General features: G+C 37.0%; 1 protein-coding gene across 3 annotated transcripts in view; it reads right to left on the bottom strand.

Annotated features, from left to right (window-relative positions):
• FSTL5 (follistatin like 5) overlaps positions 1–18,700 on the bottom strand; it is a 275,951-nt gene that overhangs the window by 124,074 nt on the left and 133,177 nt on the right. For all 3 annotated transcript variants that reach the window (XM_036382231.2, XM_036382232.2, XM_036382229.2), the window contains exon 5: positions 1,175–1,371. In XM_036382231.2, coding sequence (XP_036238124.1) covers positions 1,175–1,371 — 197 coding nt within the window. The remainder of the gene's footprint in view (positions 1–1,174; positions 1,372–18,700) is intronic.

Here is an 18,700-nt window from a genome sequence, read left to right on the forward strand (position 1 = left end):
CTTTACATCTGCCATTATAAATTCATCTTTATAGAAAAAAATTATGTTGGGAAAGCATACATAGAAAGTTTGAAAACACAATAATGGAAGATTTTTTTTGTTATTTTAAAACTATATTTAATGCACACACAAAAAGGAAAAGTATAGACGTAGCAACTGAATAGAGAAGAATTAAATGTAGTTTGCAAATCTATAAATGTGATTCCTATCTATGTTATCTATTCATATAGTGTATTCATAGATAAATTATTATCTGTAAGATATATACAGGCATCAAAGTCCCTTAAAAGTTGAAGAGAGCTGCAGGAAAAATCAATATTGTAAAAGTACAGAAAAATATTTTTAAATCAATCTTTTGAAATAGTGTATTAGTAGTTGACATGATACCTATATTTGCAATCACCCTCCGGTCCTTGGAATTGCAACAAAAATTTTCAAAGTTAGCTGTATGGAAATGATAACTCCAGCATATTTCATAACACTGCCATGCAACACTGCCATATCCATGAACAGGATAATGTTCAACACTCACATCCAAAAAATGCTATTTTTAAAAATTTTAATCAGCTGCCCAGTATTAGACTCATTAATACAGTTTAGCCATGATTAGGTTTCTAGCAATCAAGGTACAGTTGCCCAGTCAACACTCTTTAATAGAATCAACCCTTTCAGGTAGATTAAGGCTAGTGCTGCTATGCCTACCAGAGCAACAATTACTGGTTTAGATATGTTATTAGTCAAAATTTTCTGTTTAGAGACCACCATGAACTCTCTTTGCAAGATTTCTTCTGTACTTCTCTAGCCCTGACTAAGATAAAGCAGTAACATTTCTTTGGTATTACAGAAGTGATTTACTTCATTATTTTAATTGTTTTCAACTTCTACAGTACATCTATACACTTGAACTTGATGACAGTGTGCCACGGATGATAAAACAACTCATGGTCACAGCAGCCTAGAGTGTTCTAACACACTGCAGTGCATTTCAAAGCATTATATTCAAATTGCTAAATAACCACTACAGAATTTCTAAATAATTTAGCCATTCAAAACTCTCAAATTAAGTTTTATATCTCAGAGACTCACATTTTCTAAATTATATTCCCTCTGTACATATCCTGAAAAAGACATCTGAATAGTCACTGTGCTAATAGAAACAAAAATTAAACCTTACCTGAGATAACTCATTAGTATCCACAAGTCCATTATTGTCTGAATCAAAATAATTGAACATTTGATCTGTAAGAAGTTTCTTTAATGCCATTTTCTCACCAACAGATTTATCTTTTGATTGTGCAATGTATCTCTGGTTTTGTAGATCTAGTAACATATTTTTTACTTCAGTGTATTCGGTAGGTTTGCATTTATCCCCTGAAAAGAAAATACACAAAACAAGATTATTTGGAACTTAATTTCCTATTAAAAGTTTAAAGGTAAACAAAACAAAACCAAAACATGAAAAAGCATATAGTGCTACAAACAGGGTTATTTTAAGAGATGAGAAATTAATTCTGTAGTAGTTTGAGCCATAACATTTCTTTGTCTGGACTTCAAATTAAAACAAAAACAAATTATTGCAGTTTTAGATATTTTCTCAGACAAGGTTTTCTTTTTATAGAAACTAAGGAAACTTCTATCAGTTTCCAAGCCTGCACTTTTTAAATTTATCATTCTGTAAACGTGCATCTGAAGATTTATTAAAGTTTTACCTCTAGTAAAGCTTTTCATATAAATGTAGAAATGCAATGTATGCAAAAACCCCCTGCAAATATGACAGAAAAATATATGCTATATATATCATAATAATATTTGACTTCAGAAAGCAGAAATTACTCTTGAGGGCTCATAAGCTATCTCTACCTTTTCATTTATTGGACATAGCAAGCTTATTTGAACTAGAAAAGGTAGGATTGCAAAAGGAAGGGAAAGGATATCTTTGACAAGATCTGATTTACTCCTTTCATTATCAAGTCTTCTATAACGTGGAAAATGTTCCAGAAACGTCCTGCATACAATGATTACAGTCAGTACTTATTTTAAACCAAACCACAAAATAATGTATGCCTGGTGTTTTCTTATTTCAGTCACTGCATATTTTAAACTGGATAGAAAAACAGTTTAAAAGAGTTTGTTTGGTGTTTTTTATTAAGATAATCGTAGGATTTTGAAAGGGCTTTTTATAACATGAGACATGCAATTGTGTACCAGCCTAACACCATGAATTTGTTGCAGATGTATATTTTCAGTTAGCCAATACTTAACCTCAAGCAGTAACTTCAAGACTGCAGCAATATACTGATTAGCAAAGAAAGTTATTTTGCAATCTTCTTTTTAGTCACTATTCTGAAGTTACATGGATTTATGAGAAACTATTTACCTCATGGAAACTGCGTAGGCAGTTTTCTTTGCAAGTGGATCTTTTAAGAATAATCTAATTTATATGTATGGGACTAGAATTAATTATTTTGGTATATTTAATGGCAGGTGCCTTGTTATGGTGATACTGTGAACATTTTCACAGACATTACAAAAGGCAGAGAGGGAAGAAGCTCCTAAATGCTTCTCACTATCCTAGAAAGACTCATATCTAGAAGAGAAAGATTTATGATAGATATTAAACCATGGAAGAAAAAATGGTTTTTGGACTCAAACCCACTCCTAGCCTTTTTTGTTTTGGTTTTTCTAAAAGACACCAACTGTTATATAGCTATTTAAGTAACAGAAATAGACAGACCCAAGTTGGATTTAACTGACAGCCTAAGCTATGCATAGTATTTGCATATTTGTCCTCATCTGCCAGGGGCATGAAGATTGAGGCCATACAATTTATAAGAATTGAGTTCTGCGTGACTGCTTTTCAGGGGTCTAATGCAGAAATACTCAGTAGGGAAACGTTTATTCCTCAGGCATTCTGAAGCTGCAGTGGGCAAACCTTGCCATCTGAAGGGATGCAGGCTCCAGGTGGTGGGGAGGGAAAAGAGCACTTAACTTGAACATACTCTAATTCATTTGGGCGAACTCCAAGAGACTGGGCCAGAAAATGAGCACCATCTTTGTCTCCCCTAGAAAACTTCCCTGGCTGTGGTGCCTTTGAAAAGACAGTCTGGCTGTAGGTGATGACTAACACCATTTTGCAGGGATGGCAGGGAAGACAAGACAAATCCTATTTGTTAGTTAGTGTATGGCTATCAGAGCTAGCTATCACATTCAGATTTTAGTCTCTAAGATGATCAGTCTCATTCTGCAAGTTTAAAACTGCAAAGAGCTATTCTTTACATATACAGAACAGAGTAAGAGTTAGTTTTCTTAATAATATCTGTTAAATCATGGATTTGTCACAGTAGCATTGACAAGTTGCTTCATGCCCGAGTTTAAAAGAGAAACTCACTCTGATGATTTTTTTTTCCTTTAAGCACAGAACCATGCCTGTCCCTTTAATGATTGACCAAGAATTGAAAAGAGGTTTTCATCTCAACAAAGGCAATAATGATGCTAATATTCATTTGAATATTGAAGATTATTTAATTATTAATTCTGGACAACTTATGTGCAAATTGCACAAATATTTCCATGAGTGATTTTACAAGTCATGCAAATTTAGAGGAAAAACAGTTAAATGTATTTATCACATGATCATGAAAAACATTGCAATAATCAGTTGTGCTTCCTACTTTTAACTCCAAATAGTTTATGGGAAAAAGTTGTAAAGGAAGTTTGATTGCAGTCCAGGAAAGACATTTTAATGTACTTTAGACATTAACTTTGCATCTAAAACTTAAGGAAAAATGAACTAATGCATTCTGTCACAGCACCTGTTCAGAGAGAAGAATTCAGAAAACAACTTTTCCATGACATTTCTACTTCTCCTTGCACAGCACAAACTTCTGTAGCTAGTATAATAGTCCTATAAGAGCACTTAAATATTGCATGTTTATAAACCATTCATACATATTACCAGAGGAGAAAAGTATTTGTATCATTTTTTAATAAAATCCATAAATGTTGTCTAATACCAAGTAATCTGAGAGACTGCTAATGCCACAAGTTTGGGTACTTTCTGTAGAAAAAATTTCATTCACAAACTCAGCAAAGGAATCTGTTAGAAGTACTATATTATGTATCTTTTGATCTAACACCCACTTTCTAAATATTACTATGAATTTTAGCAGTTCACTTGAATCCAGTGAGAGATGAACTGTCAGGTTACGATCATAGCTAACTAAAGTTGAGGTAAACCAGGTCTCCACAGCTATACTACATTAAAAGCTTTTCAATTTTATACATAATTGAAAGTAGTCTTTACACCAACATCTGTAATTTAAGGACAAGCATGATGGATGGATATTACTGACAGATAAAGGAATCATAAGGAAACAATGAGAGACTCCTACTGAACACAGGCCACAATTTCATTAACAAATTGCTTCTCATTGTCATGATTGCCTTTTACTGCAATATTTGAGGAAGTGTAAAGCTGATGTTTAAATTACAGGAACGAAGCTCTATTTACAAGAGACCTCCCCCAGGCTGGAGTAGCAGCATAAAGAAAAACTCAGTTGCTTTATTTATGCTCTAATTTAGTAAGCATTAGTTGTGAAATAGTTGTCTCAATGACACATGAATGGTAAATGGGGATTAGTATGTCAACCTTTATAGCGAGGAAAAGTAATTTATGCTTAACAAAATTGAGAAAGAAAAACTACTGGGAATACACTACAATTATATTACTTCCAAAAAGGCCTACTAAATTCTATATAATTAGCTACATACATGAAAGGGTAACCGACATGTACATAATTTATTAACTTAATTCCATTTTTTAGTACTTTTTTCTTTCATTTTTGAACAAGAATTCCTACAAAAATAAATAGTTATTTTCTGAAAAAATCCGAGAAAGTAATAATAGAAAAAGAAAACATAAAATTTGCTTTCCTGTTAATTTCATTCATGGAAAGGACCAGTTCCACTACACAAGAGTTTTTCTCCATGTCATGGTTTGACACTGGCACAATGCCAGTGCCCCCATGAAGATACCTTCTCCCTGGTTTCTGCTGTGAGATGTGACCAGGAATAAGCAAAGCAGGCTCCTACTTAGGGAAAAAGAACCAGAACTTTATTAACTATTCTACAACTACAGATAAAAAGGAACACACACACAGGGAAAATGAAAACTTCACAAGTGCATTTCCTCCTCCCCCCACCAAATTTCCAACCCAATACATTTGTTCCTCAAATCACCAACTCTCAGTCCAGCACCACCTTTTAGACAATCAATCCTCAGTTCATCAAGAGGAGAGGAGTCCTTCTTGTACCATGGGCTTCCCCTGGAAACACAGCTGAAGCCTCGTGTGTTTCTGTGTCACTCGTGGCACCGCCCGGAGTACATCTGCCGTCGTGACTTCTTCCTTTCCATGTCCAGTGCTCTCACCACTGAACACGGACCAAAACTGCTTCTAGGGTTGTCTTTTAAGGATGCTCTGTCCTGATCCAAAAAAGGCACAGTCTCTCCTTTGGGACACCTGTCCCCACAATCTCTCCTTTTGGGACACCTGTCCCCCCCATATTTTTTCACCCCCTGGGGCCGAGGGGCACCAACACTGAACCCTCTTGGTCCTGAGGCCATTGCCTCCCCCTAGAATGCAGTCTCTGTATCACAAGGAACATGGTTCTGTCCATGGCTATACAAAAAGAGTCCAGCAAAAGCCACTCCATCATCTCTTCCCACTAGGATTCTTCTCTATTCTTCTACTATCTCTCACTCGCCCAGACCTCTCTCACACTGGCCCATTTCTTCCTCATCTTCCACTCTATCTTCTAGGAAAAGTCAATGATCTGTAAAGTTCTCATTCTCCAAAAAGGGGTTAAAAGCTCCTACAAGCGGCCGGCTGAACCCCCCCCTCTTCTCCGTCCCAGCCGTGCTGCCGGCGCAGGCCCATGTTTATCAAGCTTCAAGGTTACAGTCCCAGGCAGCGGCTCTCTCTCTCTCTCTCTCTGTGTCTCTCAGGGGGGGCTGCCCGATGGCTCCCAGTGTCTCTCTCTTTCTCTCTCTTCCACCCTTCCACCCCGGGGCTCAGGCCTACCTCTCTCGGCCACATGGCTTTCCCCTCCCCCTGCCCAGCCAGCAGCTGGGCCGGGGGAGAGACCCGAACTCTTTCCCGCCGGAAACCCAAGAGGACCCTCCCAGGGGAGAGCTCTGCTTTTAACTCCGTGTTCTCAGAGGCGTGTCCATGTCTCAATGGTCAGGTTAAATGCCAATATTAAAGTCTGAATATCCATTGGCCAAAAACACAGCATCTCAAAAAACACATTTCCTGTCAAACCACCACATTCCACCCTTCGCCTCTGAGAACACACTTTCTAAAATTATTAACAAAATTACAAAACACTTCAACACTTCTACAAAACAAGAAAACCTTCATCCCCAGATTTTACTATGCATCTACCTTAACTCAATACATGCTTTGTTCTTATTCTTCTTTGGTCCCATCTCACAGCTTTACTCACAACTTTATCTTATCACTCCCCCAAAATTCGATTTCCCGGTCAGGGAACCAAAAATGTCATGGTTTGACACTGGCACAATGCCAGTGCCCCCATGAAGATACCTTCTCCCTGGTTTCTGCTGTGAGATGTGACCAGGAATAAGCAAAGCAGGCTCCTACTTAGGGAAAAAGAACCAGAACTTTATTAACTATTCTACAACTACAGATAAAAAGGAACACACACACAGGGAAAATGAAAACTTCACAAGTGCATTTCCTCCTCCCCCCACCAAATTTCCAACCCAATACATTTGTTCCTCAAATCACCAACTCTCAGTCCAGCACCACCTTTTAGACAATCAATCCTCAGTTCATCAAGAGGAGAGGAGTCCTTCTTGTACCATGGGCTTCCCCTGGAAACACAGCTGAAGCCTCGTGTGTTTCTGTGTCACTCGTGGCACCGCCCGGAGTACATCTGCCGTCGTGACTTCTTCCTTTCCATGTCCAGTGCTCTCACCACTGAACACGGACCAAAACTGCTTCTAGGGTTGTCTTTTAAGGATGCTCTGTCCTGATCCAAAAAAGGCACAGTCTCTCCTTTGGGACACCTGTCCCCACAATCTCTCCTTTTGGGACACCTGTCCCCCCCATATTTTTTCACCCCCTGGGGCCGAGGGGCACCAACACTGAACCCTCTTGGTCCTGAGGCCATTGCCTCCCCCTAGAATGCAGTCTCTGTATCACAAGGAACATGGTTCTGTCCATGGCTATACAAAAAGAGTCCAGCAAAAGCCACTCCATCATCTCTTCCCACTAGGATTCTTCTCTATTCTTCTACTATCTCTCACTCGCCCAGACCTCTCTCACACTGGCCCATTTCTTCCTCATCTTCCACTCTATCTTCTAGGAAAAGTCAATGATCTGTAAAGTTCTCATTCTCCAAAAAGGGGTTAAAAGCTCCTACAAGCGGCCGGCTGAACCCCCCCCTCTTCTCCGTCCCAGCCGTGCTGCCGGCGCAGGCCCATGTTTATCAAGCTTCAAGGTTACAGTCCCAGGCAGCGGCTCTCTCTCTCTCTCTCTCTGTGTCTCTCAGGGGGGGCTGCCCGATGGCTCCCAGTGTCTCTCTCTTTCTCTCTCTTCCACCCTTCCACCCCGGGGCTCAGGCCTACCTCTCTCGGCCACATGGCTTTCCCCTCCCCCTGCCCAGCCAGCAGCTGGGCCGGGGGAGAGACCCGAACTCTTTCCCGCCGGAAACCCAAGAGGACCCTCCCAGGGGAGAGCTCTGCTTTTAACTCCGTGTTCTCAGAGGCGTGTCCATGTCTCAATGGTCAGGTTAAATGCCAATATTAAAGTCTGAATATCCATTGGCCAAAAACACAGCATCTCAAAAAACACATTTCCTGTCAAACCACCACACTCCAAAAAACCAACCAACCCCAAAACAAACAAAAAACCCTCAGTAAAAAAACCCTCAGTAAAAAAAAAAAACCTCTACCATGATTTATTTCACAAGTTTTAAGCCATTGTCTATGCAATTATAGAAGATGTGCAGACACCTAAAAGTGACAGGACAAACACAATGGAATCTAAGTGCAGGTCTCCAGTTCCATATTTTGCTCTTCCTGAAATAGTGATATTCTTAGGGTTTAATTCATTGAAACTCAAAAATAGTAGAAAAATGGAAACATTAGCTGCTTCCTTCCATTCAGTGCAACAGCTATGTAGCTGTATCCCTGTTACCTAGGAAACAGCTCAAAGTTAGATTTTGAGTGCTATTGTCCTTCTAGACAGTATTGAATGCTGGTATCTGCCTAAAACAGAAAAAGAAGTTCTGTTGGACAATTAGTTGATATTAATTTGTAGGGAGAAAAATTATCACAAAATGAACTAATTCTTTATGAAAATGTGGGAAAGAAACATACACATTCTTAACACCTACAGAAAAATAATAAAGAATCAGCTAAGTTAATAATTTAGGGAACACTCCTTACATCCAAAGTCAGATATCAGATTGCTGTATTCCGTAGTTTTTATAAAAATGCGAATATACACAAAGAAGAAAAGAATGCACATATTTAAAAAACACAATAAAGCAAACCATTTGATTTCTCAGTTCTTTCACCACATTCATGGTTAATATTTTAGCTTTTCTTTGCCTGAGCCACTCCATTTAGCAGGAACAACCCCTGTGTCAGAAAGCTAATATTCACAGCATGTTTATCCCTACAAAACACATCCCACACAAAACACATCAGCTGCTGAGATACAATTTGATTCTGAGCTATCTGTGATTTTGCACTGAATTTTATCTCTATCTATTGATAGATTTTTATCTATATCTATATAGCACAAACAGTTTCCACATTATTCTTTTAAAACTAAAATAACTTTGGATCTTTCGGATATGGCAACTAGTTTTCAGTGAAGCATATCTCATATGAGCAGTTTTAAATAATCCAAAACAGATATATGCATAAATCAGATTGTAGGAAATGGAATAGACCTGATAAGCAGCAACTTCTAACCTTCTACATTCTGAGCACATTCAGAATAATCTAATTAAACAAAACAATTCACTGCAAAATCACAAATTATATTGCTTGGAGCAAACATGAGAAATTAATCCAAGATTATATATACATATATATACACACATACATATACACATATAGAAAATTATACAGATATGCATACACACGGACATATCTGATATCAATCAATTTCAACTATAACATAAGGGGAAACTTGAAGGTCTTCATCCATTCAGCTATTTCTCAACATCTGCCTATAGTTAAAGCATTAAAGTTTTACTTGTAGCCCTAACAAATAAAGGGACACTAGACACCAAAATTGCTTAGGTTTATCTGAAAGAAACTTCAAGTCAGGTATCATTTCACAATACCTTATTTCTCAATATAAAATTCATACCTTCCAAATCTAGAGGTCAAAAGTTTTGACCCTTATTCTTTGGTCTCCTCACTGAAGCTCTGGACCTAGAAGAGAAACAATCTCACCCATACCAGAGAACTAAATGTTGACCTATGGCCCAGAGTTTGAGGCAGGCAGAGAGGAAAACTTTACACTCAAAGCAAATAAACAGGGATTAACATCAAAGCTTTTCCCTTTTCAAGCTATGTTTTAAATAAAAGGTGAGAATTTGAGATTTTTCTACCATTTAAGAAAAACCACGAGATTTCAGGCCTGCAAATTCTGGCCCAACAGCTGCTCAGATTTACACATTCAGACATAGTAAAAAAAAAAAAAAGAAACAAGGGAAAAAGAAAGACATTTTGAATCTGTGTTTGGCTTCTGGGTTTTTGGTTTTTTTGGGAGGACTGGGGGGCTGGGTAATTTACACACAGCAGATGTGCTGCCTTCCATCTTATTGTGTGCGTCCGTCCAAACTTTCTAATGACATATACAATTATCTAAATCTAAATTTGGCCTTACTGCTAAAGTCAAGATACTTAGGTGTTAAGGACTTCAATTACTCAATTCTGTTGTGCAAATAGATTTAAATAGCTACAATTTTTTTTAAGAATGTTCAACAGTGCTCTCTATTGTTACGGAATATACATATAAAACTAGCTCCCACATAAACAAACCATGCAATTCTAGAGAGACAGGCACACAAATACAAAAGTTTAAAGTTATATCTGTTATTGTCCTTGAAAAATACTTCTAATTAATTACTATAGCTGGTATATAAAACAGAAATTAATCTAGATTTTCAAAGCCTTAGCTGTACTTTGTAAATAAGGAATAATGTTGTCCTTTCCTCAGATACCCCCAGTTAAAATGTCCTGAACCATTGCAATTTTTCAAAACTAAAATTCTTAAGACAAAAGTAATAATTTCACTTAATTCCACATATTGGCACAAGTCTGGTGTCCAGACTTATCTGGGGATACATATAAACAGCTTTTCAGTGCCTAAACAATCAATAGTTCAGACATACTATTCAGATCTTCCTTAGAGAAATGCCATTTAGCTTAAGAGACAGCAGAAGCTGTAATAAATTTGCATTAAGATTGACCAAAAAAGCAACCAAAAATCAGTTACAAAAAGTACTGAAATCAGCTTTTGGGGTAGTGATCTGTGTTATTCTTCTGGTTGTTAATGCAGAGTAGTGGTTATATCACAGATCTCTGGATGGAAGAAAATAGGTCATATAAACTTTCACCTTCAAGCTGGCATTTGAAAGCTCTAGCAGGTTGGCACTAATGAGTTAAACATCATTTTCCACAGCTGAGAAAACAGTGAATATTGGGGTTGTGTGGACTGCATGTTAGCACCACAAACACTGTAAGCAGTGCTAGTCTAAAACTGGAAAATACAGGACTCTTCTACAGGATTGACCCTGTGGTGAAACAACTCAAATCCACACTGATTTCATACAGTGGTATCATTTCTCAGAACTACTCATGTAGTTCATGCTTACTTTGAGGTATTATACCACAGTAAAGAGATGAAAATGAGTGCATTTTACGATGGAAGGGTTTTGGTTCTTTTCTTGTATCCAGCTCAAGCTTTTAGATCAGTTTTTCTATTTTGTTTCATACATCTTAAAAAAAATTAACCTTCTGTTTCATCAGTAAACATTAATGCATAACATTAACAAGATAATCTCGGCTTCCTTGTCCTCTTTAAAAGAAATTTGAGAGTGAAAAAGAGAAAATCAGTATGTCCCAAAGGAAGGCATTATTAAAAATGAAGGTTGAGACAGAAGTTTAATGCAGCATTTTATTTTCCCCTCTAGTAGAGTTAATGCAACCATTGCTGCTGTTAGTCTTCCTCCCACAGGGCTTAAACAATTTTTGACTTGAAGTATCTAAGTGATGCTATGAAAGTTGTAAAACACTATCGGCTTACATTTAAAAAAAAAAAAAAAGCATTCCACATCCAGCAAGAAAACACTTGTGGAATGTAAGCCTCACCAGAAAATCTATGCAGAATTCTACTTCTGCTTCTTGGGAAGCAGGTATCAGAGGGCTCTCTCTTATTAAACACAAACAGAGAACAGAAAGCTACTGAAACAGATGAAACATTAAGTCATAATCTTCCTTTTCCCAAAAGCTTCCCAGAAATGTGGAGTATTAATATGTTTATGAAGGGAAGGTATGAAGACTGGGCTAAGCCAAACTAAAGAGGTACTGAAATTTTGGGGAATGAAAGAAAAAGAACATAGTTTTGTTGCTCCATTCCTATTTCTTCTCCACCATCACCTATGCCCACTTTTTCCTTTATTTCACCTTTAGCACAGTTGGGTTTTGCTGCTAATAGCAGAAGTTGTTACATTCAGTCTTTTGCTATAAGAAAAGGAGGCTCAGTTTTATTTGTGTGTGGATATATATGGAACCAAAAATTAACAATAACTTGGCATCACACACACTTGTGTCTGAATTTCTACTCAGACTCATACTTGAAGTTAGAGTGGTGTAAATCAATGCAAGAGAAAAGCCAGGCCTACATAACCAGACTTGTATTTAGAGATACAGTGTGAACATTGCAAAGTTCTCAGATTATGCACAAAGCTTGACCAGTCATCCTTAAAAAGTGTTTTGATCATTGTTTTCTTTCACAGTCACAGAATAGGCTACCTAGAGAAAATAGATCAACATTTGAATTGAATATTCTTGAATTCCTAAAATTATGTGTTTTAATACAGAATTATTTTTATATAAATTTTATATAAAATCTCTGAAATAGGTGGTCTGGTTTACATATGGAAACGTGACAGTGATCATAAAATAACATCCAACAGTTTAAAATATGGACTTTCAACCTGTCAACTAGCATGTGCCACAGAGCAATTTGGTATATCTATCCCCTCACAATAGATGATGTAAACTGACAGTTTTCATTCTATATGTTTCCTGTTCACAGATAAATGAAGAGAGGTAGTGTAAGACTTCAAAATATGCAACCTGCAAATGGGATACAACTCTTGTCTATTTGTAGAAGTGTCATACCCACATCTGCTGCTTCTGTTTTCCTCCTTTCAAACTTGGACTTTGAAGTAAATAGACTTCCAGTCTCTAAAAACAAATTCTGAATGAAAAAGAACATTATAGGCTGTCTTTTGGGGTATTTCTCTTTAGGAGGATTCTCATCTCACACCATACTAAAATGCTCTTCACCACCACAAATTTTGTAAAGTTTCTGCGCAGTCTTGAAGCCATACAGGTTCAGCTGGTTTATGGAGAAGGAGCCATGAGAGCAAATGCCAAGAGCAGAGAATCTTTCAGTGACTGAATTAAACTAACATCTGCCTAATGAAAAGACCCTTAACTGTGAAAGGAAACTAGTGAAAAGGGCCAAGTTTTCCTCAAAACTATTAAAGAAATCATTACATTCAGACTCTTCCTAAATATAATGGAAAACTAATTTTCAAACTTCACACACAAATCTATTGTGAAAACACATTTGTTTCAATTTTCAGATTGCTAAAAAACAGGTGCAAATGTCAAACAGGTTAACAAATAGGAAGAGATACATTAAACATTAAATGCAAATGAAAAGTAACCCCTGACGTGATATTGCTATTACAGTTCCAGAGAAAATACAGTAAGAAATTATGTCAGAAACAGTGTATATAAATATGTATACTTACGTATACTAATGATAATAAAGCAACAGCCAGGTTCAAATGCAAATAAGATAAAAGAGAGGTTGTTTAAACCATTTAATGTTGTAAAGGTGTAAATTATCCTGTTAAGCATGGGAAAATTGTATCTGCATAATACTGCTTGAGATACCATTGCAGAACAAGTTTAACTGCTGGTATATTTTCGTTGTTTCAGAAAAACAGGAACACAGTGGGAACACTATAATAAAGTACTAGCTGTTGTATAGAAATAATTGGAGCTATAAACCAGTATCCTCAGTTCTTATTTTTGTACTAAATAGAAATTAAATCCACAAACTCATTTAAAAAACTCTAGAAACAAACTTGATCTATAAATTTCATCTTAGTTGATTGCTTGAAATAGCAGGCACAGATTTGATTTAGATAAAATTCCCTCAATTTTATTTTCTTATATTGAACAACACCATGGTAAAGAAATTATTATTTTGAGAAAAAGATATTCCCTTTCCATACATGACAGAAAATGCACAAATACAATTGTACTACTACTATCAGATTACTTAGTGGATTTTTTCCAACTATATCCTACTTTTGTAGACTCGCCCTTGTCGAAAAGTAATGTACAAGAAATTAATGGAAGATGAATACTGTGTAAAAACATATAAAATATGCATAGAAAAGTGGTGACAATATCTCTAGTGATTCAGCCTGACTGAATTCTACATACTAGTACCAGACTTTTCTCATTGTAACTAATAAGACACACAACACAAATTTTCAAAAATCCTTGCCAAGAAATAAAAAGCATGTATTAATTACTATTAGTCTTGAAGTCTTTTAATTCCTGTATCCATAGGAATACAAAACTGATTTAAAGACTGAAGTCTTTAGAAAAAGCAGTACACTGGAAAGAAGATTGTACTGTGATATGTACCACACTGTGTTAATGGATGAAAATCTTATTTTAAGGATTTGTAAATTTATGCGGGTTCAACCTAAATTTACCTCTATACCTTAACTGAAAAGGAAAGAAGAGGGAAAAAAAGGTGAAAAAGAGCTTCATATTATCTTAACTCTGAGATTATTTTCAAGTTAGGTAGTTTTCAGAGCTTCCTACCAGTGACAAGTAACCGGAATTTAGTCTGCCATCTGACTTGGAGACTGAAGTCTATCTTTTACAACCAAGGGGTACCACAACATTCATGTAATAGAGGCAAGAAATGTTATTGCTGCTGTTATTATTATTACTACTAGTGCTAACACTACTACTATTATTATTCCTGTTCTGAGAAAAGAGTGGAATTAACTAGTAAGAGTAATTATGTTTACAAGACATTCCAGTAGCACTGAAAAAGCAGAAAGAAAGCAGCCAGAGTAAGGCTTTCCAAAAAGACTCACTCTGCAAATAACCTTGAAAATGAAACTCAATCTTTATTTCTCTTCTTTTTCTATATTCCCTATATAATAAAGAGGAAGTGGTGAGAATGGACATAAAATTGTCTCTTAGAAATTAAAAAACAACCCTTAAACTGGATAAATACTGAGATGTTAAAAGTCATTCATACTATTGCTGTCCTGCTTTTTTAGAATTGTAAATATAGCTGTCTTTGGATCTGGGTTAACAGGGGGCTGTTTCTGGATTCTGTTTTGCTTTAAGGGAAAACACGAATCCAAAAATTCTCACCTCCATACTTCTCAGAAATAATTAATACATTATATGTATTGGCAGGAAATAAAATGAACAGCATTTAGATACAGATTATCATCTTTATAAATGAATAACCTTATTTTGCCTTCCAACTTCATCCATTCTGTTAAGAAGAGGTAGTCAAGATCCTCCCACAGATACTGGAAATATATTTTTTAAGTCTCAAACAGACAGGAAATATTAACCAAATTAAATTACCAGTAACCAGAATTCTCTGAGATGCAAAGTGAACCTGTGCATTTACCTTTTGCAAATGCTTAGGGTTAAGAAATATTTTCAGCCTTGTAATAAATTGGACAATATATCAGCATGCAAATTGCAACATGGCCACTTGTGCATATACTACCCATAACATAACACTGGAATAAACAGGAAAAGGCTGGAAAGCAAGGGCACATAACATGCAGTTCTTTAAGAGCTCCCTTTTTGTTAAAGTAATGATTCTTTAAAACTCTAAGAAACTGCCACTATTTGTCAATTCAAAACTTTAGTGACTTCAAGAAATGCCCTGACCAATTAAAATTACTTTCAGTCCCACCTAGGAACAGCAACCTTCATTAAAAGCTGTTAATGATAGTTAATTCAGCAGGGATACACAGCTGTGTGAGTAAACAGAAACTGCAAGAAACCAGAATAACTACCTCCCAGAAAGGGATTATCTAGTTCTGTTTGTAGGTCAGCTGAAGTATGTTGTAAAACTTTAAAGCAGTTGCATCCTTTCTGACTCGTAAGAGGTTTAAAAACATCGGTTATTCTTCAAAAACCCACCAAGACAAATGGTAAGGAATTTGGGGGCTGCATTTGAAATGAAATACCCAATACATGGTCAGCTTCATAGCATCATAAGTCCTTCTGAAAAAGGTAACTAATTTGAAAAGACACACTAATGAAGGTGGAATTTGTTATTTAATATGAACCTATCCCCTACACCAAATTCACTACTTAATTTTTTATGTAAATGCGCAGAGGTCTCTTCTGGAAGGGCCTTTCAAGTCTAAGAATAATCTAAATAACTTTTTTCAACCCCCTTGAAGAACGCTTTCTATTTGGATATACTATGTATCACGAGAGACAGGAGGTGTGCATCCAAACTTCAAACTATTCTAAGTAACAAAAATTATCTCATTAAGAAGAGAGCATTTTTCCTTAATTCTCATGTTCAGTAAATTAGTGTGTGTCAGTAAAATGAATTACACTCTATTCTCAGCTGCACACCTAAAAATAAAGCAGATCTGATCTTAAAGAAGGTGGGGGCAGCCTTCTTAAGCCTGACTGAGTGCCCAGGCTTCAGAGGTATCCCTGAGGCATCTTCGCAGGCTCAGTCTCAGATCCTGAACAGGTGCCAGAGGGCAACAAGAATTTGAAGCAGAGGAACTGGAAAAGATTTCAGTGTGAAAGGCCTAAAAACATACTGCAAAAAAGTGAGACAGCCTCACCAAGTCACGTTCCTTAGCAGGCAGTGGGGCACATTCATGGCATGACACTGACACCTCTGCTTCTACAGGCGTACCCATTTGCTGGCTCAACACCCTTGGCTTTCACAGGAGAAGTTTCTTAATTACAAGGCCTGAGCTCAGGTGCAGTTCAGGTGCTGAGAGCAGACATTCTGGCTATAAACTGAGAAACCAGTCCATACCTTAATTGGGTATAATCTTCTAGGTTACCATTAGACAGTTCTAAGGCACTAAGAAAAAGGCAGATAAAAAAAAGCCTTAGCAGAATAAATTCCTAAGTCCACACATGCCAGGTTTGTTATGAACAGTAGACCAAGCAATTCCTGACCTGTGAATGTCACAAGCAGGTTAGCAAATTTATCATTCCACTTTTCCCCCAGGGGAAAAAGAGACCAGACATGTAAAAAGAAAATCATCATGATAAGGACAAATATTTTTAAAAGTAAGTAGGTCTGAGGAAAAAAAAACAAAAAACAACGACTAAACTTTTTTTTTAATTAATATTTTAAATTAGGACAGAAAGACAAAACTAAGGACGTGAGTGGACACACCTTCTTTAGCCATGCATGAGCACAGAACACCCTCAATAGATACTGTTGAAGCTAAAGCACATACCAGTAACAAACATTTCTGAACTACACCATTTCAACATATACATTAAAAATAAGTATATACTGAAATTCATGCTGAACAAAACACTATCACTGCTACAACTGTCACTTTGCCAACCAATCTCCTTGCAAAGGGTCAGATTCAGATATAGGAATCTGAACTCAAATCTGAGCATAAAGTAATTTTATGTTGCATATCTCAGCAAAAGAGTTCAGGAACACTCAAAAACTCTTCTCAGCACAAAATTTTCCCAGTTTAGTATTCACAAGAGGGTATATATTTAGCCAGTTATTTGAGTGGTCTTTTATCTCATCATCAAGGCATGCTGCTATGGTATGACCTTCTGGAACACAATCTATAGTAAATATTTTCCTTCAAAGCTATTTCTCATCACACAATACTGATGGGGACTTTTTTTTTTGTCAAAGGTAGTCCTCTGAGCAGAATTTCATCAGACATATGTCATATAACCATTTATTGGTGTGCATTAGATATTGTCAGATATGAAGAAAAATATTTTGTCAGAACAGAAGTAAGTATTTGGTCAGCAACACAAATGGGCTGCTAGAGAGCAGCTCTCTAAACAGATGCGGTTTCTGTTATTGTCCTTTTGCCATCTGACATGAAAATCAGGTCCAATTTATTTAGATTAGTATTTGTTCAATGCTAAAAATGTCATGCTCAGCAAATATAAATACTATCTGTTCAGAAGAACTTATATTCTAAAGGCAAATTCACAGAATATGATCACTTACCTCCTTTCCATTACCCATTTCTATTTCACTAGCACTCAATTTTCCTTGATGGTTTCTGACTTGTTAAATGAGTTCATTTACTCACTACAGTAGGATTAACTATGTTAAAAGCAAATGAGTCCTTGCACTCTTGTATTGGCACTGAATTCTTGACTATCAGAATATTTCATTCCTCATTTACTCAATGAATTAATATGCAAGGTTTATCTAAGAACTGCACACTGAACATTCCTACACGTTACTGCAGTTGCTCTAGATAATCTTCCCCCACCCCAAAGCAAAGAGTGATAAAATTCTCAGTGTGCTTTCCCTGTGGATATTATGTTTCTATCAAACAGATGGGTGGATTTCTTCAATCTTTCTAACAAGAATTAATGGAAATTAAAAAAGGATTTATTGACTAGCGGCAGATGGCTGAAGGATTTTGCTTAGGTACAACTCATGTAAATTACAAAAAAAGCAAATTCAGCCTCTTGCTGTGGACAAGAGGTTACTCCTGTGTTTACTGTTAAAAGAAAGTAAACACTTTCCTTTTTTACAGTCAAACATTGCTTATTCCAAAAGTCATGGGCTCCGGAACACTAGGCCAAGGGAATAAGATACTTGCTTCACAGAGTCACAGAATGGGAAAGGTTGGAAGGGACCACAGCGGGTCACATCTGGTCCAACCTCCCCGATCAAGCTGGGTCATCCCAGAGCACAAGGCACAGGATTGCATCCAGACAGTTCTTGAGTATCTCCAGTAAGGGAGACTCCACAGCCTCCCTGGGCAACCTGTTCCAGTGCTCGGTCACTGAACAGTAAAGAAGTTCTTCCTCGTGTTCAGGTGGAGCTTCCTGTGCATCAGTTCCTGCCCATTGCCTCTTGTTCCATTGCTCTGCACCACTGAGCAGAGCGCCTGGAAACATCCCCTAAGACCCTCCCTTCAGATACTGACAGACATTCATGAGGTCCCCTCTCTGCTGTCTCATCTTGAGACTGAACAGGCCCACTTCCCTCAGCCTGTCCTCATAAGAGATGCTCCAATCTCTCAATCATCCTGGTTTCCCTCCACCACACATGCTCCAGGAGCTCCATTTCTCTTTTGTCCTGAGGAGCCC

Source organism: Molothrus ater, chromosome 4, assembly GCF_012460135.2.
Source record: "Molothrus ater isolate BHLD 08-10-18 breed brown headed cowbird chromosome 4, BPBGC_Mater_1.1, whole genome shotgun sequence".
Classification (NCBI taxonomy): domain Eukaryota; kingdom Metazoa; phylum Chordata; class Aves; order Passeriformes; family Icteridae; genus Molothrus; species Molothrus ater.